General features: G+C 45.1%; 1 protein-coding gene across 1 annotated transcript in view; it reads left to right on the forward strand.

Moving 5' to 3' along the window:
• Positions 1 to 2,452: 2,452 nt before the first annotated feature.
• Positions 2,453 to 23,226, forward strand: part of MAN2A1 (mannosidase alpha class 2A member 1) — a 215,318-nt gene continuing 194,544 nt past the window's right edge. Inside the window, exons 1-2 of the mRNA XM_065406341.1 lie at positions 2,453 to 2,587; positions 14,492 to 14,752. Coding sequence (XP_065262413.1) covers positions 2,453 to 2,587; positions 14,492 to 14,752 — 396 coding nt within the window. The remainder of the gene's footprint in view (positions 2,588 to 14,491; positions 14,753 to 23,226) is intronic.

Raw genomic sequence — 23,226 nt, forward strand, 5'->3', positions numbered from 1 at the left:
CCCCTGTTGCTGTCCCTCCCAGCTTCTTCCCCATTCCCACTGCTCTTATCCTCCTGCCTCTCTCTCTCTTCTTACTTCCCTCCTTCTTCCTATTCCTCACCCCAGTCTTCTGCTCCCACTTCCTAATCTCTCCTCCCACCCCAACGCTCCTATTTACTCAGCATTTCTTTGCTCTACCCCATCCACTGTTCCTCAGTCCTCTGCATTCAAGTCAGGCAGCTTTTTCCTTCTCCTCCATTCTGCCCACGGGCAGCTGGCAAAACAGAGTGCCCAGGAGCGACACTCTCTCTAGCACAACAGCAGCCTGCAGCAGCTAGGAAGCAGCAATTTCAGGGAAAGGGCTGCACAACTCTTTGAGCCCTGGGATGAAGCATGCTCAGATGCTCTGGGAGGATGGTGTATGTGTGCTCCAGTTGGCATGTAGGAACTGTGAGGTACTGGGGCATACTCAGGGTAGACAGAATCTTTGGAGAACTTAGCTACCAAACTCTAACAAGGCTCTCCAGAACATGAGTGAACATGAGGTTTTTCAGAGGCTTATAATGAGGGAGAATTTTCACAAGAATGTCAAAAGGCATATGCATGACGCCACAGTGACCGTTCTGCCAAATTTCACATCCCTACTCCAAAGCATGGAGGCATTAGAGTTTTTCACTGAAACTGTTTAAAAAAATAAAATAAAAAAAATTCAACATGGACAAATCAGTGTATTTTCCCTTCTTAACATTCTCAGAAATGGCTCAACTCCAATAGCTGAACCTTTCCTAAAAAATATCAGCATGAGGTAGCCTACTACTACGGAAAAATTTAGGCTGCACAATTTAAGATGGGCAAAGTCATAAGCAACTGAAACCAAAGTCTTATAAGGAGAAATGGGGGAAGGGGGCGACCTAATAGTGGGCAGCCTTAGTTGCACCGTGGCCCCACTTCAATGAGGTAGAAGAGTTTGTTTTGGTGGCTTATCCAGATTGTGAAAAGACTGATCTAAATTGAAACTGCAGCAGGACCAGCCAATGCATCCAGGTGAACAGGGGCTCAAGGCAGGGAACAGATGGGGATACAAGGTCCAGAAAAAATAGGGTGACCATTTGTCCTGATTTTATAGGGACAGTCCCGATTTTTGGGTCTTTTTCTTATATAGGCTCCTATTACCCCCCACCCCCGTCTTGCTTTTTCACATTTGCTGTCTGGTCACCCTAGGAAAAAATGACAGCTCCTGTGTTCCCTCTCTTCTCCCTTCCCAAGCCGCTCACAGTGCCAGCTGCTGCGGCTACCCACCGCCTGCCCCAGTGGGGCCCTGAGCACGCAGGGAGCCAGGCTGGCTGCCATCATCGCCACGGGGGTCCCTACAGGGGAAATCCTGGTCGGTGCCTGTTGCGCTGGAGCAGGCCCAGGGGGGTCCCAGCACCTGAGCCCAGGCAGAGCCAGGCATTTTCTTACTTTCAACGCTGTAAATTACCAAGAGACGGCAGCTCAGGCCCCGCCCAGGCCCTGTCCTGGCCCCACCTTTTGAGAGCGCCGCAGCTTGACTCGAGGCAGCACGAGCCGCTGCTCTGGTTCCTATCGCTCCGTAGGGCCAACGGGGAAGCACCTGCGAGAACAGTTTTGTGCTAGGTGCTCCCGCGGGGGCGAGAGACCGCAACACCAACGGCTCGTGCTCCCGCGCGGCCTACAGAACCCGCAACCGCCACGCACTCAAGTACGTTCCGCGGAGCCGAGGGGCAGCAGCAGCAGTAACGGCCGCGCCCCCAACGGTCGGAGGGGCAGTCGCTCCTCCGCCCACCGCTCGGTTCAGCGCCCGTCCCCTGCCTCAGAGCGCTGGGGGCGGCCCTGCTGCAGCGGTGGCGGCGTGTCACGCGCAGGCCCCGCCCGGACTCGGTGCGTGCGGGGGGCGGAGCGCGTTGCTCTACGGCAGCAGCAGGGGCCGGTGCTGCCCGGTTGGGGGCTCCGCGTTCCCAGAGCTCAGTGTGCGCGCGGCGCCGTCCCTGTTGCCAGGTCTGTGCTGCGGGGTAGCGGCGCTCTTGCCGGGAGGAGGCGGCGGCGGCGGACTTCGGCGCCGCTCAGAGGCAGCCCGGGGGAGCGGAGCAGCTGGGGTGCAGCAGGGTTGGTCCCGCAGCGCTGCCCCTCGCTCCTCTACTCGGCAATAACTAGTCGGGGGGAGCCCGCTCCGCTCCCGGAAACTCTCGGCGTCTCTTGGGAAGGCGGCGGCGGCGCAGGGGGCTGAGTGCAGCCGGAGCGGGGAAACTTCGGGGACTTGGAGCCGTCGCGTGAGGACACCCGCTGCCGCTTCCCGGACAGCCCGGCCGGAGGAAACTTTTCCCTGTGAGCCGGGGCAGGCAGCGGGCCCGGCGGAGCCGGCGAGCGCCCCCAGAAGTTGAGCTAGGGCTGTCAGAGCCCCGGCCGGGTGAGCGCGCTGCGGGCTGGGAGCGGCGGGGCCCCGCTGCCCGCGGACATGAAGCTGAGCAGGCAGTTCACGGTGTTCGGCAGCGCGATCTTCTGCGTCGTGATCTTCTCCCTCTACCTGATGCTGGACAGGGGCCACTTCGACCATCCCAAAAGCCCCCGCCGGGAGGGCACCTTCCCCAAGGTGAGCGGAGCAGAGGGCACCGGGAGGGCGCTGCTGCCGGCGGAAGGGGGCGAGTTCCGGGCAGCGGTTTTAAACGGTGCGTGGGCGAGTTACTCGACTTTCCTTTTCCCCCAGTGCTGCTGGTTGGAGGTGGGACAGCCCCCTCCCCCTCCAGCTGCCCGGGTGCAGGTAAGGTCTAACAGTTTCCTGCCAAGGTTCCTGGGCGCTGTTGGGGGGGGGGGGCGTCCTCCTGCATTTGGGGTATTACCCCCGCCTTAGCGCCAGCTGAGTACTGGGACTGGCGGTCGGTCAGGTTAGGGCAAGCGTGCTCCGCGGGGGTGCGGGCTGGGCTGAGTTTCCGTATTTGTGTTGTTCATGCGGGAGGAAGGAAGAGATCGGTGCAATGGGAACTATCCACCCTAGTTTTACAAACGTGCATTTGAAACTGCAGTTGTGGCGCAGGACCAACAGTGGCTCTGTTGCTGCCCCTGCTGAGTGCATGCACACGTCTGACATGTGGTTGACTGTCGGTTTATGGTGGTGTGGGTAGCTGGTAAATAAGGAGTCAACGGAACATATAAAACCCAGTCTTCATTCCCAAGAGGCTTTCTGTATCAATGAACCTAAAACAGTTTGTCAGTGGAGATGTTGTCCTGTCTGTTAACTGTTGTGGCATTCCGTAGGAAAATGAACCTGTTAAGTTTTGTTGTTATAGGGGTTAGTTTAGGTGCAAACCACCTGTTTGAGAGGAGGACATAATGTCATAGTGTCTTCTAAATGTTGTTTTTATTTGCAGCAGATATGTAACTGAGGTAATGTAAAACATCTGTCATACTTTGGAGATTAGCTGTGTGGTGCTCAATTATGTGCTGTTCATCTTAACTGGGCAAACAAGACTTTTCTATGACCTAACAGCTTAACTCATGTTCAGCGCAGTTAGTAAGCGGAACCAAAGATGTAAGGTTTATTCTTAAGTGCTAGTTCTCAGAATCCAGAAGTTCAAATAATCGTTAAAGACATGATTATTATTATGTGTTTATTTTATCCTTCAGTTCAGTTATTTGGATCAACAGGTAGGTCTATTCTAAAGAAAAATTGATCTGTATTGGTCATTTTTGCCCCTGTTTACTGACTATTATTCATAACCTCATTGCATGTTACATGAGGATTATAAAGTACAGAAAGGCATTTGTAGCCCTTCACTTTTTCTTGCTGTTTGTGTGGGAGAGAAATTTAAATGCTATTTACATTGTGTTACGTTGATCTAGGAGATATTTATCTAGAAAGGAAAAATGTGGCTTGCAGTTCAGTTAAAAAAACTAAACCAACAAAAAGAATCCAAACTGGTACATGAGTGGTTGAGAAATTGTGTATTCCTGTTGCTTTAATGTGGAAAACTTAAATGTTACAACCAGTATAGAGTCCTGAAATATATATTAATATTTTTTTGATATAACTAAAAGGAACAATGCTTTTCAAATAAGATGTTGTGCTTGCAAACTGCCACTTAAAACAAAACAACCACTTACCCTCACTCTTTTGTAAAACAGCAGAATACTGACAGCATATGTGTCTCTGGAAAGATAAATATCCCTGTTGCCTTTACAGTAATCTGTCAAGATAAAGTACAAAAGGTCAAGTAAAAGTCACAGCATTTTTATATTTTCCACTATTTTCAGAAACAAACCAAAAATTTCCATTAAGACCCCAAGAAGCTTGAAGTAAACAGGTGAATCTTCAAATGAGTTATTTTTAAAAAAATAAAATGCCTTATTTCTTGAGTAGAATGTATTAACTGTTCAATTACTGCTAAAATGATAATAGTAATAAACTAAAAAGAACAGGGGGGTAAAAAGCAAAACATTGACACCACTTGGGTGTGAAAGAAGGGTACAAACCTAGTTATAGTCTCTCTCTTAAAATAAATTTAAGTTATGGATCAGAGTCTAACCACCAACTTTTCTGGAAGGAAGGGAGAGGGGAGAGAAAGATGCAGATACTGCAAAGTAAACGGCTAAAGTCCAGAAAAAAATGTCAGAAAAAGAACATATTCATTTTTTTTATGTCATTATACAGTAATTTCAGGGCCTGAAAAAAAATGAGGACATGTAAGATTTGGTGGGGATTCTCATTGTCCACAATCAGTACCTTGGTGTTGGGATTCCTACCAGTGTGCTGTCTCACTTACTTTAGCATTTGGTTAGCAGATATTTAAATTTACAGTTGCCTCCCCCCACCAACCCATTCTGGTTCCTAAAAGAGAGAGTACTCCTGTTCCCCCTACTTACCCCCAAAATATCTTGTTTGCTGTGAGGGGGCTATTGCTAATAGCATCTAGGGTGGTTCTTTCTTAATATAGTATCCATACCCATCCTCTATTTGGGTCCTTCTGAGTGAAAAGCTTCAGTTCTTGTTTCTGCTGCTTATATTTTATTTCCCCAAGCAGTTATAGATGAAACTGATGTTATTTTTGTCAATTTTTTGTGTGCTGTCCACAGGGTTCTGAATAGTAGCAGTGAAAGCTGAAAAGACTAGTAGTTTTGCACTTTATTATAATTTGGGAAAGCTATGACACTTATCAGGCACCAGTTAATCCCAGTGATATGTTAGCTTGAGATTGATATGAAAGATGAGGATGTGAGGCAAAAGCCATCAGCAAGATTTAAGGGCAACAATCCCAGTGGCACCTCAACTGACTTGATTTTGTCAGTTCACTGTTGCTGTCCCGGTTCAGAATAGCATCTGTTAAACTGACCAGTGTCTTGTCAATTTCATGCTGCTGCTGCAGTTTGGAAAAGCAAGGAGTAGCAGTATACTGTTTAGGTCCAGGCTCAGGGACACAAAACATAGTATTTTATTAACATTTGGAAGTTTATCTTCATAGATGCTAGAAAGTTAATTTTTATAAAAACCAAAAGCTGCTGCAGAAATTGATGGCTTAGGTCTCTCTATTTGCTTTCTATTCACCTGTGGTGAATTAACTTTTCCAACCCTGTGTCCAGTCCTGCACAGTGGCCAGAAATAGTATGGATACTTCAAGTTTCATGCCCTCAGGGATGTGAATTGTGACATTTCCTCCTCCAACCCCGTGTGGCTGAGGCTGTGGTCTAGGTAGAGAAACTTAGATCTCTGCAGGTAATCTCTTGAAAGGATTTTGTTGTTTCTGTGTTCTGCATGTTAGATCAGACTAGAATTACCATAAAGCAGATTTTCATTGTATTTTCTTGAACTTTATATAACCTCTTCACCTATATTAAATCATCTTTAAGTCTAAATAGGTTGGCTGACATGTAAACCCGAAGCTCCCTCAGTATCCATATGCTCCCTTCCCCATGTTTATCTCAGCATGTTTACCTGTTAAAACTTCAACTTGCCTTGTCTACACTAAAATTTTAATGTTTGTTAACACCTTAGCCAACACATGCTAAAAATACACTTTTTTCCTAGTGAAGACAAGGACTTTGTTTTCACTAGGAAAAAGTGGTTAATATGTTTTAGTATAAGTTAAAATATCCCTTTTTTCCAAGTGTAGGCATGGCCTTTGTTTATTTAAATTGTAAATCTTCAGGGCAGACATTCTCTTTTCTGTGTTTGTATGGCACCCAGCACAATGGAGCCCCAATCCCAATTTGAGGTCATTTGGCACTATTATAAAATAAATATTTATTACTGATAATAATTAGATACAATTGTCTTGTTAACAAGATGGTGCTAATGACATTCTGATGCTTAAATCACTGCCCTGTTACAGTGACTAATGTGAAGTAAGTAACAGGCTCCTGAGTATTGGATGTGTGTGTTGGATTAAATGGGGTTTTTAGAGATGATAGCTTCAGTTCTGTTTCCACCAAACTGAGCTGGTTGCAGGAATATAGGATGACAAAGGTGGCTGTCATCTTTACATGTCCTGGTATTCTTGGCCTGGCTCCTAGTAGATGTTATACTTTGGTTGCAGTTGCTTCCATGGGCTGTCCACCTGCTGAGAATAGCCAGAGTGCAAAGCTGCTCCTCCTCTCTGGCATGTCCCCTATGCTGGGAGCAGGGGAGAGGGCTGGAGTAAAGCTGTCCTAGAAGCTTTTTACTGGCTTGTGAGCCCTCTTTATGCTGGAGCCTTTCTCTGGGTGGTGCTTCTATGTGGTTTGTAACCCCTCTGATGCTGCTGGAGCACTATGGAAAGGCAGTTGAAAACCAAAATTTGGGCCCCAAGTGTTGGTATTGCATGCCAAAGCAGTTAGATCACCATAGAAAATAAAGTGGCACAAGCATAACACACCAGTCCCAGAATACTGACTCCAAGTGGACTAGTTTAGGTTTTGTTCAGCAGGCTTTAAGGCAGCATATTACTTTTACACCATATTACTATTTTTGGGGGGCTCTTCTTCTCTAGGCCTGTCTAAAGTTTAGCCTTTCTGGTCCTAGGATTCAGAACTCCTTCCTTTTACTGCTTTAATCTGCAATTAGTTGTCATTTCCAGGTAGCTTGAAGTCAGGGGTAATTAAAAACTTTCATCTGGCCTGGGCCAGCTGACTTGGGCTCATGGGGCTTGGGCTGTGGGGCTGTTTAATTGCAGTGTAGATAAACAGGTTCAGGCTGCAGCCCAGGGTCTGGGACACTCCCACCTTGCAGGGTTCCATGGCCAGCCTCTCTCCTTTCACCTCTCTCCAAGTTGTTTTATGGCTGCTATAGTGTCTTTCCAGATAATGCAGCTAAGGATTCACTCTACAGAGACTAAATTTTAATCTCTCTTGTACAGGTTTCTATCTTGATTTGAGGTTAGTCTGTTAAACTGTAGGCAAAGGCTGGAGTGCTGCAGTAGTGTGTGTATCCAAGGAGTGTCTGTCTGTCTAGTACTTCTCGGCTCTCTATGAGCTGAGGCTTTGTCTTCACTACCCGCCGATCCGGCGGGTAGTAATCGGTTTTTCGGGGATCGATTTACCGCGTCTAGTGAAGACGCGGTAAAATCGATCCCTGATCGCTCTGCCGTCGACTCCGGAAATCCACCTCGGCAGGAGGCGGCAGCGGAGTCGGCGGCAGCGCGGCAGCGGTCGACTTTCCCGCGTCCTCACCGCTAGGTAAGCCGACCTAAAATACGCAACTTCAGCTACGGTATTCACGTAGCTGAAGTTGCGTATCTTAGGTCGGACCCCCGCTGCAGTGTAGACCTAGCCTGAGATCAAGCGTAGTATCTGTTCTTATCAGAGGGGTAGCCGTGTTAGTCTGGATCTGTAAAAAGCGACAGAGTCCTGTGGCACCTTATAGACTAACAGATGTATTGGAGCATAAGCTTTCGTGGTTGAATACCCACTTCGTCAGACGAATATCCACTTGTCTGTCTGTCTGTCTCTCTCTCTCTCTGCTAAATAATGGGCAAGGTTCCTCTCACAGGCATAGTTATGTGAGAATTGTTCATCATGCTGTTTTAGTCAAATTTAGGCCAACACTCTCTGCTCACAATTGTATAGTGGCAGAAAATCTGAAGAAAACAAATCATTCAGTGGATCTTTCATCTTAGTCAGTATGGAATCAGTAAGCCACAACACATGAACTATACAATTGTTGCATTTACCTATGAACTCTGCATTGACTTCCAGTATTAGAAGCGCTCTAAAGTGACTAAGTTGGTCAAAGGCATGATTTTCTGAGTATATATTCATCTACAAAAACCTAAGACTTATGGCAAGAGGAAAGACAAAATGAGGAGATACTTATTGCAATACTATATATAATCCCTTTAAAATGTATATTCTTGTGCCTGACTGGCTACTGAAAAGTCGTCATGAAAGTTTACCAGTCCAGACACAAAGTCTGCTCTTAAAGATTTTTGTGTAAAATAATCATGCTAAGAAAATATTAAAGCTGCACAGTTAAGTACTCCTGTCAGAAAATGCAAGAGCTAAGGTTTCACAAGAAATCTGAATTCTGATCCATCCTGCATATGCACTTAATTACATGTTCCTGTACACTCTCAAATATGCACATGTAGCATTTTTCAGAATTTTTTTAATTACTGGCCCATAACTAAATTAATATCTCTCTTTTGACTTAGACTTCTTATTCTTTTCTAGGTATGTATTTTAGTAATTTTGTCAGCACCCATGTACCATACTCTTCAACCATCAGCACAGCTTATGTTGCTTGCCTCAACACTGAATTGTACCTAAGTTCACTGTTAACTTAGTTTTGAAGTTAAATGGCCTATATTAATTAATACACGTTCACTATCATGATTGTGACGATCCGGGGAGTCTGTGTACAACTTATGAATTTTGGTGGTAGTTATGAAATTGTTGTCATGGAATGCCTCTCTGTGGAATCCGCCATTTGCAGACCACATACAAAACCCTTACCAGACCAGGGACAATGGATTGGTTGTTGGACCTCTATTATGGTGTAAATACCTTGATACAAAAGGCTGGCTCCTACCCTTTAAAACTGATTTACCAGGGGAGAGGTTGCCAGGAAATGAAGTCACCTGCTAAGGGTAGTCACAGGTTGAGGCCCATCAGGAGCCACCTGACCAGGGAAGCTGAAGGTTGTAAAAGAGCATCTCTTAGTAGCCATGGTAGAGAGAGAAGAGACCAGAGATTCCATATTCTGGATGAGAAGTCACATGAAGGAGGGCAGGGGCCATAGGAAGGATCCTTAGAGGACTCTGGCCTATCCCCAAATTACAATTTGGAGTGGTTAGGAAACTGAAGTGGGGGAAATGCATATAGGTCTGTTTATTATTTTGTCCAGATCTGTATATTTCTCATGCTAAGTAATTAGTAATGGTGCTCTAGAATTCTGTGCAAAATCTGTGTTTTCTTTTTGCTACTGTGTAGCCCTGAGGAAGTAAACTGCAACCCAGAAAGCTTAGGTCTTCAGTGGGATTCTGAGGAATGTACAATAGCTTTTAGGGAGGGTTCGGGGAGACGGTATTTGTTTCAGGCCCTAGATATAATATTGTACCATGGGGTACCCACTGCCAAGAGATGTCAGACACGAAGTCTGCACCTGTGTGCTTCCTAGAGGTCCAAAGCCAGGGACAGTGCCTAAACTCTGCCCAGCCTCCAGTAAGCTAAGGGCATGTAGGATTCAGCTTTTGGGTCCCCTCACAGCAGTTTGGAATCTGTTACAGTAGTATGCTGTCTAAGTGTGGTTTACTGTGCATTTTCAATGAGCTTTCTGGCATACAAAGTATTATACAGTGCTACAAAATGGTACATGTCTGTGTGATAGGATGTAGAAAAATTGTATGATTCTGTATTTGAGAAACAGTTTGAATATCAAACTTTAGTGTATAACGTATTCCCAAGACAGCTGAGTTAAGGTGGTTGGTGCATATAACCTTAACATTGTAATTTCTTGAATTTTGAGTGCTGAAATGTGCAAGCATAATGACATCTTGGTATGGTATTCTAAAGGCTTTAAGAGTGAAGAAGACAACAAAAAGGATCTTAATTTTCTAGAGCTTTGAAACTCTGCTGGGTTGCACCAAAAAACAGCCTCCCCCCCAAAAAAAAATTGGCAACAGCACTTACAAATTCCATAATCTGAAACTCTTCAAATGAATATCACAAGAGTGGTTTGCACATATGCCTACAATGCTGTACAGGAAGGAGTCTCTCTTTTGCAAACCTTTGGAGTTGTGGAACTCATAGTCCATTGCAAACCTCAGTAAAGTGAAGCAACCATATATAATGCCTCAGTACCTTCACCACAGGGACTGAGCTCATGTCTCAAGCTCATGCACACTTCAAGTAAAATTTTTTGATTATAGTCAGATTAGCCAAGCATGGGTAGCATAGCCTTCAGTAGCTACACTGTTTATGGGCTTAGTGAAAAATGATGTACATAAGTACATTTTGTACATGTGATTTTTAAAAAGTCATAACTTGATCAAATAAATAAACATCACTAGAACACTTAATTCCCAAAGAAACCTATTTCTGTGCCAAACTTCAACTGTCTACTCCAAGCCATTTCAACTAGATAGCTTTTTAAAAAGCAAAAAGTACTCAAGTTCCACTTGTACTAAAAAAAAAAAAAAAAAAAAAAAAAGGTTGGACCATATTTGCTCAAACACTTAAAAATAACCTATCAAGTAGAAACTGAGCCTGGAAAATAGCTTGAAAAGTGAAAATTTCAGAAAGTTATGAGCAACTAAAAACAAGATTAGAATGGAAGCAATCATACAGACTTATCTATAGTGGTGGCTGCTATATCTGCTTTTAATAGAGAGCAAATAATATTGTTTTTGTCTGCTCTCTCTCTCTCTCTCCCCCCTCCCGGAGTGTATTAGGCGAGAGGCAAAGTAGAATCTTGCAGTGTTGCACTAGTCAACAGCAAAAATAAGAAACATTTTGCTATAGAATCTACGTTAAATTTAGAACTCTAAAGAGTAATATATTAAAAATAATTTCTCTATTTGTTGCTTTCTTACGCGTTTCACCTTTTGATAGGTTTATTTTTGCCTTCTGCTTTATCTTAAAATATGGATGTCCATTTTAAAGTGAAACAAAAGAAAAAAATCAAGATTCTGGTTCTGCAATTCGATCCATGCAGGTGGATCTAAGTGCCTGCACAGAGCTGAATTGACTGACTTGAGTGGGGTTCTCAGGATATGACTTCACTGCAGAGCTAACCTGTGCTCTTACCAGAGGTTTAGCCCAACCCCTCCTACCATCCACGCTCACAAACCTTTTGCCCGGGTTTATATATGCTTTGAACCCGGGCATGTTTCCTGTCTTGAGATATAAATTAGTCTGGATTTTGCTTTAAAGCAGGCTGTAACCCGGCAGAGATTTTGGCCTCAGATGTTTGTCTTTTGTACCACCAGAGGGCATGGGACTACACTTATTTTTCTCCACAGTACTCCGTCATATACATACCAATTTTCTGTTTGTTTTGGAATCATAACCTTTACAGATATCTAGGATATTGTTTTGGTGGGGTAGGCCTGTATCCCTGTTTGGTTAACCAATCTGTAATATATGGAAGGATGGGAATTTAGTCATCATCATGATACCTTTTGTAAACATGATAAAACAAGTGGAATATTGGCAGGGCAAAAGCCATGTTATATGTTTGTGAAGCAGTGAGTAGAAACAAAGTATTCTGCTAAGAAAGTTACATTTTAAAATTTAGTATTTAGAGAAGGTTAACTTAAACAGGCTGAATGAACACAGATTCTATTTCAAAAGAAATTATGTAGTCGAAAAAAATGAAGAGGCAAACTGGAAAAGCTTATAAAATCATGAAACAAGTCTTCCATATGATTGCAAAGAACTGCTATTGTAAGGTTTAAAAGTAATGGAAATGCCTATATAGGGTAGTCAAAAAGGCCATTTTGTCTTATCTGGATGAGGGATGGTCCTCATGGTACAAACTCATTCAAAGTAAACACTTTTCAGGGAATAAAAAGACTCTACGCCTCAGAATTTAAACAAGAAGCCTATGGCTTAGTGGAATAGTTGGAAAAAATTTAAGAGTTTGTCTACACTGGCACTTTCGCTGTTAAAACTTTTGTCACTCGGGGTGTGAAAAAATGCACCCCTTGTTGACAGATGTTTTAATGACGAAAAGCGCTGGTGTGGATAGCTGTGCTCCTGCTGACGAAGCTATTGCCCCTCATTGGAGGTGGTTTTATTTTGTCACCAGAAGAGCTCTCTCCCAGCGATAAAGAGCGGCTACACAGCGCACCTTACAATGGTGTGGCTGCAGCGGCACAGCCGTACTCTTGTAAGGTGTGCAATGTAGACATAGCCTAAGTCGCTTCAAATTGAAGTATAGATCTCTGCACTGTTTTTACATGTTAAGGAAACAATTTGGGCCTTCAAAGGGATGTGCAAGAGCATGTTTCAGGTGAATGGTGAGAGAAAACATTCCGTTTGGAGTTCTGTCACTGATTTTGAGGATTATCTGTCCTTTCTGCCACTGAAGGCCCTGATGCTGTTTATAGGACATTGAGGCTTCATCACTCATCTTAAAAATGAATGCTTGTTTATATTCAAGTAAGAATCCCTTTGACAATGTCTGTTAGCACTTGTATATAAAATAGAAACAGCAAGGTACCAGCAACAGTTTGAGTGTTGTCATAAACTCTGCTAAAACAGGCAGATCACTAAAAGGATTCATTAAAGGGCAGTTGCTCTGTGACAGTATTAGCTATGTGTTGAACATAATGAACAAAGTTTAGGCAGAAATCTTGACCTGTAATATTCTTTTTTTTTGATGTGGAGAAAGAGATTTTTTTTTTTTTGGGTCAAAAATGACTCATGAATTCTATACTTTTGGGATAGGTCAAGGCTTTATTTAAGAATTTGTTTAAAGTCCCTCTGTCCCTCAACCTTTCTTATTGATGGTGGAACCTGTGGACCCAAAATACTAGGGTGGAGATAAAACTTGGGGGAAAAAAATTAATAGTGAGCAAAAATATCCACATGTCAAAAACCCAAATGATGCCATCTAGTCTCTTGTGATTGTATAAAACATCTTTTTCAAAAATTATTGGAGCTTGTAAATGTACTGCCTACTCACTAGCTGGAACTGATTTGAGATTAAGGGAAGGGGCAGAGTGGTCTAAGGGCAGGTCTACACTTACTTCCTGGTCCGGCCGTAAGCAATCGATCTTCTGGGATCGATTTATCGCGTCTTGTCTAGACGCGATAAATCTATCCCGGATCGATCCCGGAAGTGCTCGCCGTCGACGCCGGTACTCCAGCTCGGCGAGAGGAGTACGCGGCATCGACGGGGGAGCCTGCCTGCCGCGTCTGGACCCGCGGTAAGTTCGAACTAAGGTACTTCGAATTCAGCTACGTTATTAACGTAGTTGAATTTGCGTACCTTAGTTCAAAGTGGGGGGTTAGTGTGGACCAGGCCTAAGGGTTAGAATCCTGGTAGGAAGCACAGCACCTTTTGCTTCAACTCCCACCGGCTGTTGTCCTTCTGTTTTGCCTGGTTTCCACTCACCCCAGTCTTCCTGGAGGAAGGGTCAGCTTCTTTGCCTTATGTCGCCTGCCAGCAAGGTCCAGAACTAGATCTGTTGGTCACTGCAAAATTGGGTATGACCCTATGACTGAAGACCCCATCAGGTTGAGAGAGCTTTCATAGCTGCTGCCAAATAGAAATAACTTGTTTAATTTGTATAACTGTAGGATTATCCTACTGCTCGTACTCAATCTAAGTAAAAGGATTAGTTAGTATGGATCAGGCAATTTATATTTTCCCCCCTATTATGTACCACTTCTGTTCTTCCTCATACCTCTGCTGGTGTGTGTTTTTTTTTTTTTTTTAAACAGTGAAATCAGGTACCAATTTTTATGTAGCTATATCTTTAAAATCGAAAGGTAATAAAAACTATGAAATGTCACATTGAAAGTCCATCTGCACATATAGGAAAAATAAAACGTTATGCCTTGTTTTCAAGCCCATTTCAGAATGCAACTAACTCTGTAATAAAAACAGATTTTTCTTCAGATAAAGACATGCTAGTAGTATATGCAAAGGCCAGGTTTTTGGAAAATTTTGATAGGCATGAAGGAAAGTTTTAAATTTGAAATTCCTGACTAACTTGTAATTATCTGCCATGATTAATTTGGTATTTGAAACCCAATGTAGCTATTTTGTCGTTGTTGAATATCCTTTATATTGTTGGTTAAACATTGAAGCATGAGTTCAAGTTTATAGCAAAGTATAAGACCTGTTTTGTTACTTTGTTTTTCTTTCAGGTGCTGAAGTTTCCATGTAGCAATACAAGATGGTTAGGAGCCCTTTTCCATAATTAGTTCTGTTTCTATAAGTGAACACAAAATAATGGTGTATTCAATAAAATGTTTGTCAGGAAATACCACTTTAGTGGAATTGAAAATGGAATTCCAAATATTTAGATTTGCAAAGAGATGATCTGAGGACTAATAGAATTTTAAATTTCTTTTAATACAGGGCCAGCTTTCAATATTACAAGAGAAAATAGACCACTTAGAACGTTTGTTGGCAGAAAATAATGAGATTATTTCCAACATAAGAGATTCTGTGATCAATCTGAGTGAATCTGTGAAGGATGGTCAAAGAAACCCAGAGGCCATAAATTTCAGTCAAGGATCTTTTTCTGAGCTTCTGCCATCTGCTCTAGTATCCCTCACAATTGATCCTGAGGATTGCTCATTTGCTTCAAAAAGTGGAAGTCAAGATTCAAGTGTACAGGTAAGAAGCATGTAAATAAATATTAACACTCCTACTAACAAGAAATCTAACCCTGATATACCACCTGGCACTGCAGAGCACTACTACTATGTCACAAAATCTACCACCTAGGTGTTTAAATTCTGATAATTTATTATCAAACATTAATACAGATTATAGAGGTCTGCTTGGGCCTATTTTTAAAGCCTGACTCAAGCACAGCCAACCTGATTAGAGCGTGTCAAGTCAATTTCAGACCTGACCGAAACCTGACACTTCCCCCTGAACCTGTCAATACTGCCACTGCCTCTTGGTCGTCAGGCTTGGCCTGGTGGGACTTTCCACTCCCCACGCCCATGATCCATCTCTGGATGTCTCCTGATGGTGGGGTTGGTGTGGTGGCAGCAGTGTGTCCTGCTCCTGATGGCCATTGCTGCCTTGCTGCGCTGTGCGCTATGAAATGAGAGGTGCTGTGACTTATGAGTTGGCGCTGGCAGGAGTGAGGCACGCAGCACCAAACATGCAGGCAGCAGGAGATGATCAGAGATGACCTGAGCCCAAGAGGGTTAGGTTGTTTTTAGATGACCTGACCCAAACCTCATACGTGTGGTCAGGTCCTGTCAGGTTAGGTTGGGTTGCAAGACTCTATCAGATTATACTTTGGAAATATAGTAGTCTCTCCATAGTTACAGGTGTGTTTTGGGTTGGTTGATTTTTGACTCTCCTTCCATCCTACACTCAAACTTTTCTGTAATTGAACCACTTGAATGGAAATATGGAAACTTCTCCTGTATGCTGCTTTTAGAGATGAGTGGCAGAAGTGATAATTTATTTTTGAGGGAAGACAATGCATGTGTAAGAGATGGAATTTTGAATGAGAGAAAAAAAATCTTGGGTACTGTTTCCTTTTTTGAGAACTGTTTCTGTTTTTTGGAATATTAATGTCTCAAAAATTGGCCTAGAAACTTGGGCTTGACTTTTGAAAAGTGATTAATGCTTGTTCAATGTATTTTAATGTGGACTCTGGGTGTTCGGCATCTTTTAAAGTTGTATTCTACAAGTTAAGTTTATTTTACAGTTATCAGTGAGGAATGGGGTCTTTAACTATTTTTTTTTAATTGTGTGGTTACTTTTAAAGAGCAGGGGAACCTCAGAGTTGTACTCTGTATTATTTAATTCTGAACTCTGTGTTATTTTGGACGTCTGGTGTGGCTATAGATCCTGTATGCAAAGATTAAATTTTGTGAAGTCTGGATCACAGAGAAGCATCTAGAAGTCAAAGTCTCTGAACAGCAACAATGTCCAGGAAACAGTTGACTCTGGATAACTAAATGTAGGCATAACAACATCTGTAAAATCTGCTTCACCTATTACAATACTTATAAGCCCCTCAGGGATCCTGGTAGTAGTTTATACTATATTAATGCTTCACGTAGAGAGAGAGATAGATTCATCTTTTAAAATCAGTAATGTACACAAGTGTCAGTCATCTTTCTATAATGCATTCTAAGGTTATCAGATAAAAAACTAGTAATAATGTTATAAATACACATCAACAGTGGTAGCAGAGGGTAGGGGGGAAAAGTTTTAGGAGCGCTGCAGTTTTAGAAAAGGTGTCAAAGCTGGAAACATTAATTGTTTCTGGCCTTGAAATTCTATCATTATAATAATTGTTACAGTTCAGCTCAACTGCACTTGCAGTTCCACTCTGTGCAATCACTTTTAGGGCAATCACTTTTAGGCTTCTGGCTCCCACACCTCTATTGGGCAGAGACCCACATCTCTCTGGGTATGTCTACACTACGGGATTACTCCGAATTTACAGAATTCGATTTTTGGCAACCGATTGTATAAAGTTGAGTGCATGCGGGTGGTTATGGGTAAATGTCGTCAGTCAATCCTCCCTCCGTGAAAGCAACGGCAGACAATCATTTCGCGCCCTTTTCCCTGGATTGCCCGGGCAGATGCCAGAGCATGGCAACCATGGAGCCCGTTCAGCCTTTTTTCACTGTCACCGTATGTCTACTGGATGCTGCTGACAGACGCGGTACTGCAGCGCTACACAGCAGCATCCCCTTGCCTTTGCAAGTTAGCAAAGACGGTTACCAGCCATACTATACCGTCTGCTGCTTTGCAAGTTGGCAAAGATGGTTACCAGTCATACTGTACCGTCTGCTGCTGTCATGGATCTTCCTGGCCGGCCTCGGTGAGGTTGGTCGGGGGCGCCTGGACAAAAAAGGGAATGACTCCCCAGGTCATTCTCGTCTTTAAGTTTTGTCTAGTGGAGAGTCAGTCCTGCCTAGAATATCAGGCAAGCCTACTAAAGAACCAGAGCGGCAAACGGCCGCTCCGGGTCCGAGCCCCAGACATCCCGCAGAAATGATGAGCTGCATGCCATTCTAGGGGGTGCCCCTACAACAACCCCACCCATTGCTTCCCTCCTCCCCCACCCCTCCTGGGCTACCTTGGCAGTTATCCCTCCATTTGTGTGATGAAGTAATAAAGAATGCATGAATTTGAAACAACACTGACTTTATTGCCTCTGCAAGCGGAGATCAAAGGGAGGAGGGGAGGGCGGTTGGCTTACAGCGAAGTCGAGTGAACTACCATTCTGCACTTGCTCAGCCTATAGCTGAAAATGGGAATCTGTGATAAGCACTAGGATAGAAGCACAGGCAGGACTGAATCTCCATTTGTATGTGGGCCTTTGGTTGACACTGGTAAAATACAAAATGTCCCAGGATATGTATGTTGGGGGACAGTTCTAAATGGCAGCTTTATTTTTTTTTATTTGCAGCAAAATGTAGAGGTCTAAGTGTTTGATTGTGAGCCCTGGGAGCAAGGGTTAGGCTGGGGTAGGTGCGACTGCGCGGTGCTGCTGACTGGGAGGGCAGCCTGCGTCAGAAGCCTCCAGCTGGCATGATATTCCAGGCAGGACTGAATCTCCATTACACAAAACTTAAAGAAGAGAATGACCTGGAGTCATTCCCTTTTTTGTCCAGGCGCCCCCGACCAACCTCACCAAGGCCAGCCAGGAGCACCCATGTCTGCCCAGGCGACCTCACCGAGGCCAGCCAGGAGCACCCATGGGACGACGATGACGGTTACCAGTCATACTGCACCGTCTGCCGTCCGCAAGGCAAGGCAAGGGGATGCTGCTGTGTAGCGCTACAGCACCGCGTCTGCCAGCAGCATCCAGTAGACATACGGTGACAGTGTAAAAAGGCGAGAAACGATTTTTTCCCCCTTTGCTTTCACAGAGGGAGGGAGGGCGGGGAGCCTGACGACGTGTACCCTGAACCACCCGTGACAATGTTTTTGACCCTTTAGGCATTGGGAGCTCAGCCCAGAATTCAAATGGTTTTCGGAGAGTGCGGGAACTGTGGGATAGCTACAGTCGTCAGTCGCCCCTCCCTCCGTGAGCGTCCATTTGATTCTTTGGCTTTCTGGTACGTTTGTCTCAGCTCCTTAAGTTTCACACAGCACTGTGTTGAGTCCGTGTTGTGGCCTCTGTCCATCATGGCCTTAGAGATTTTTTTTCAAATGTTTTGGCATTTCATCTTTTGGAACGGAGTTCTGCTAGAACAGATTCATCTCCCCAGACAGAGATCAGATTCAGTATCTCCCGTATGATCCATGCTGGAGCTCTTTTTTGATTCTGGCTGTGCTGATGAGCTCTGCATGGTCACCTGTGCTGATCAGCGCTCCCCGCTGGGCAAACAGGAAATGAAATTCAAAAGTTTGCGGGGCTTTTCCTGTCTACCTGGCCAGTGCATCAGAGTTCAGATTGCTGTCCAGAGCGGTCACAATGGTGCACTGTGGGATAGCTCCCGGAGGCCAATACCGTCGAATTGCGGCCACACTAACCCTAATTCGAAATGGCAATGTCGATTTCGGCGCTACTCCCCTCGTCGGGGAGGAGTACAGAAATTGATTTTAAGAGCCCTTTATGTCGAAGTAAATGGCTTCGTTGTGTGGACGAGTGCAGGGTTAATTCGATTTAACGCTGCTAAATTTGAACTAAACTCATAGTGTAGATAAGGCCTCTTCTGCCTCAGAACCAAGGTTTTTCCAGGCTGCACAGTTCCCTTCCTATACTGTCTGTGTTATTCACCAGCAGGCCAGACAGCCTCTGAGGAGAAAGCAAAGTGCAGGAGCAGGCCTGTTTAGGCAATGCTCTTTTATGATTACCAACAGTTGTAAGCTGCCACACAGCTCTTTATAAGCAGGAACATTCTTCTTAAGGTGAAAGCATTACAGAGAAAACATACCAAAAACAATAAAAGAACCTCCAAGCATGCAGATAAGCTTCCCAGAGATCACCCTTCCTCCCCAACTCCAGCAGGGGCTTTTGCAGGAGTCAGTCCTTCAAACCCTACCAAGGGGGTTTTCTATAGGGTTGCCAGGTTGCCGGTTTTCGACCAGAATGCCTGATCGAAAAGGGACCCTGGTGGCTCTGGTCAGCACAGCTGACCGGGCCACTAAAAGTCCGTGTAGCTGTAGAGGCCAACTCTGCGTGGCTCTTGGAAGCAGCCGGCATGTCCTTCAGGCTCCTAGGCACAGGGGCAGCTGGGGGGCTCCGTGCGCTGCCTCTGCTCGCGGCACGGGTGCCACCCCGAGCACCAGGCCTGCAGCTCCCATTGGCTGGGAACTGCGGCCAATGGGAGCTGCAGGGATGGTGCCTGCGGAGTTCCTGGCTACCTCTGCGCTGAGGAGCTGGAGGTACATGCCAGCCACTTCCAGGAGCCGCCTGAAGTAAGTGCCGCCTGGAGCCTGCCCCCCTTCCTGCACCCCAACCCTCAGCCCTGAGCCCCCTCCCACATCCAAACTCCCTCCCAGAGCCCACACCCCCTCCTGCACCCAACCCCCTTCCCCAACTTTGAGACCCCCTCCGACACCCCAAACACCTCATCCTCAGCCCCACCCCTGAGCCTGCACCCCAAGCCGGAGCCCTCAACCCACCCTTACACCCAACCCCCAGCCTGGAGCCCCATCATGCACCCCAAACCCCTCATCCCTGGCCCCACCGCGGAGCCCGCATCCCCAGTTGGAGTTGTCACCCCTTCCCACACCCCAATCCCCTGCCCTAGCCCAGTGAAAATGAGCGAGGATGGGGAAGAGCGAGCGACAGAGTGATTGGCCAATGGGGCCTCGGTGAAGGGGCGGGGCAGATGCGAGGCCTCAGGGCAGGGGTAGGGCAAAGATGTTTGGTTTTCTGTGATCATTCCTCGGCCCGTGCCGCTTCCCGCAGCCCCCATTGGCCTGGGATGGCGAACCGCGGCCAGTGGGAGCTGCGATTGGCCAAACCTGCGTATGTGGCAAGTAAACAAACCATCCCGTCCCGTTAGGGTGCTTACCCTGGCGGGCCGTGTGCCAAAGGCTGCCGATCCCTGAACTAAATCATACCTTTTAGCGAGACGTTGTCTTGTGTGACGCATGACCAGAAAGGGTTAAGCATCCTGCAGGATAAATGACTCAAATTCAACCCTTAAAAACATATGGATAGATAATGTTTGTGTGTATTTACATATATATTGGTAATGGTCAACAGTGTAGTCAAACAGTCCCTGTCTGTGCTGTATTCTGTTAATTCTGAGATCAAAAGAACATATTAACATTGAAATGAACTGTAAACATAGGCTGTGCAAAAGAGCACTGTACTTCCAGCCCTTTGCAACTCCAGTTCACTGTCTCTGCTTGGTGAGTTCAGCTGCTTTCCCTCTGTTTTTCATTTAGGTCTTCATCAGTTCCATGTTAAAAGTCCTAAGAGATTTTCCTGAGGGTGTTCAGTCTGATGGCATGTTGCACCCTTGTCACCTTCTTTGCAGGTCTACTGATACCACACTTTCAGGTGTGGTTAAATGTGGTGCACAAATCAAGTATTCATTGTTTAATGAATCCCCTCTAGCTCCTGATAGGCTTGAGACCATAGGCGCCAACTTCTCCTGGTGCCGGTGGGTACTTGACCCCCCCCCCCAACTCCACTCCTGCCCTGTCCCCATTCCAACCCCTTCCTCAAATCTCCGCCCCGGCCCCGCCTCCTCCCCTGAGTGCTCCGCATTCCCGCTCCTTCCCTCTCCCTCCCAGAGCTTGTTACGCTGCAAAACAGCTGTTTCGCAGTGGCAAGCGCTGGGAGGAGAAGCGGGGACACGGCGTGCTCAGGGGAGGAGGCAGAGATGGAGGCGGAGGTTAGCTGGGGTGGGGCGGGGAGCTTGGCTGCCGGTGGGTGCAGAGCACCCATCAATTTTTCTCTGTGGGTGCTCCAGCCCGCAGTTAGCGCCTATGCTTGAGAGTCTATACTGTGGTGGGCTCAACTAGAGAGTGTGTTTTGAAAAGAATGAATGACTTTCTCCTCATCTGAGAAGTAGACAAGGACAGGCACAGATGTGTTCAGGAATGCATCTGTGAGCCCCCACCATTCGTGGTCTTCAGTTACCTCAGGAGTCTAGACTTCGTATAAATTTGCTAGAGTTAGGGCCAGCAGGCTCCTCTTACCTTTTTATCATAGATCATATGACATCCAGTGCAGTTTGTCAGAAGCATGGTTAAAATATATTGCTTGAACACATGTCATGCTCGGCCATCTCTCCAGGAATGAGGCATCTGAAATGAAGTGTCTTGTTTGCTTTCTGCAGCTGTCTGCAGAACAAAAACCTGCCCGCCTCTCAACATACCATTGCTGATGCTCTGAGTTGGAAGATTTTGGATAGGTTTGAGTGATGGCTCAAAAACCCAGTGTGTTTGCTCTAATATTTGGAATGGGGCTCCTTTGGATACATATCCTTGTTTGATATGAATTAGAGCAGCAGGTGTTTGGGGTCCTGCTTGAGAGTGGGTATGGACCCTTGGTGCATACCAACACCTTTCTTTTATGTTGAGGTGTGTTGGGTTCCTTTTATGTCTTTCCTCAATTTCCTCTTTTCACCAGAATATTGAGGAAAATTAGGCAAGATTAAGCCCTTGTGACCTCAGACACACTTGCTTGAGCACTGCAGGCTGTTTTTCAGAGCTGCTGGCTCTGTCCAGAGATCAGCCATTCTTTTTCCCCTTTAAGTCAGCTCCCTTGACCCAGTAGTCTGGCAGGGTCATATGTCCGGATCTCAAGTCCTTTATTCTAACAACTTGGTTATTGGGTTCCTATGCAAAATGTTCTGATCTTGTGAGGAAACCAAGATAGTTCTGTTGTAGTGCAGAAGGCTTTTCACTAAGAAGTGCTGTGCTGATCAAATGCAATTATTAAGTACACCTCTACCCCGATAGAACGCTGTCCTTGGGAGCCAAAAAATCTTACCGCATTATAGGTGAAACCGGGTTATATCGAACTTGCTTTGATCCGCTGGAGTGCGCAGCCCCGCCCCCTGGAGCGCTGCTTTACCGCGTTATATCCGAATTCGTGTTGTATTGGGTCACGTTATATCAGGGTAGAGGTGTAATTTGTTCAAAGCAGAGCTCTTGACTTGGTTTTCTGTTTGGTTCCAATTAGCATTAACAGAAAAAGAAAGTTAAAGTAAAGTAAAAGATATGACTACTACTACTACTATTACCATAATATCGGAGTGTGTCACAATATTTATCTTTGAAACACTCTGAGGTAGCTATCCCCCATTTTACAGATGGGGAACTGAGGAGAAGAGAGACTAAGTGACTTACCAAGGTCATACAGGAAGTATGTGATAGAGTAAGGAATTGAACCTGCATCTCTCAAGTCCTAGGCTAGGACCCTGTCTGCTGGACCATCCTTCTATTCTGCTATCCCTGGCAATTGTAGAGATTTATTTAGGCGCTATTTTTGCCTACCATATTTCTGTGAAGGACAGACAGAGTTCTTGGCGAAACAATATTTAATGAATCTTAGACTTTCATCCTCCTCCTCACTAAAATTGGTGGCCATTACCTTTGACAGGAGGGTCTTAGAGATATAGTCCCAGACAGCCTCATGAATTTTAAACCATATTTCACAAAGAGAAGGTGGTACTTGCCCCTTACACCAGTATCTGACAAAAGTGATATTTGACTTTCATGTGACTAAGCTAATATCAAAGCCTGTCTCTCCACCCCATAGCCCCATACTGTCCTGGAAAGGCAAAATTTCTCACCCTTTATGTCAGAACAACTTTAGCTTTTACTTAGTACAAGGACATTTAGAAAGCCAATCAGACTATTTGTGGCCTTCATAGAAAAATGTAATGGTCAAGCGATCTTGGCTCAGTCTGTGTAAGTGGCGAAGACTCAGCATCTAGTCCTGTTACAAATTATTGATCCTTCTGTGCCTGAATGCCTTAGGGCTTATTCATCTAAAGGGATGACAGACTTAAAATAATGTAGTTGCTGTGTACCCTTAACTGAAATCTTTAGGATTCTGTGTGGCATTTGAGTAACACCTATCTTAATTGTATCTTCTTGACAATGCATGAAGAGCAGATATGAGTTTTGGGAAGACGGTGATTTAGTCCGAGTTATTGGAGCTCCTCAGCCCACCTTCTCAAGGATGTCAT

Source organism: Emys orbicularis, chromosome 6 (assembly GCF_028017835.1).
Source record: "Emys orbicularis isolate rEmyOrb1 chromosome 6, rEmyOrb1.hap1, whole genome shotgun sequence".
NCBI lineage: Eukaryota > Metazoa > Chordata > Testudines > Emydidae > Emys > Emys orbicularis.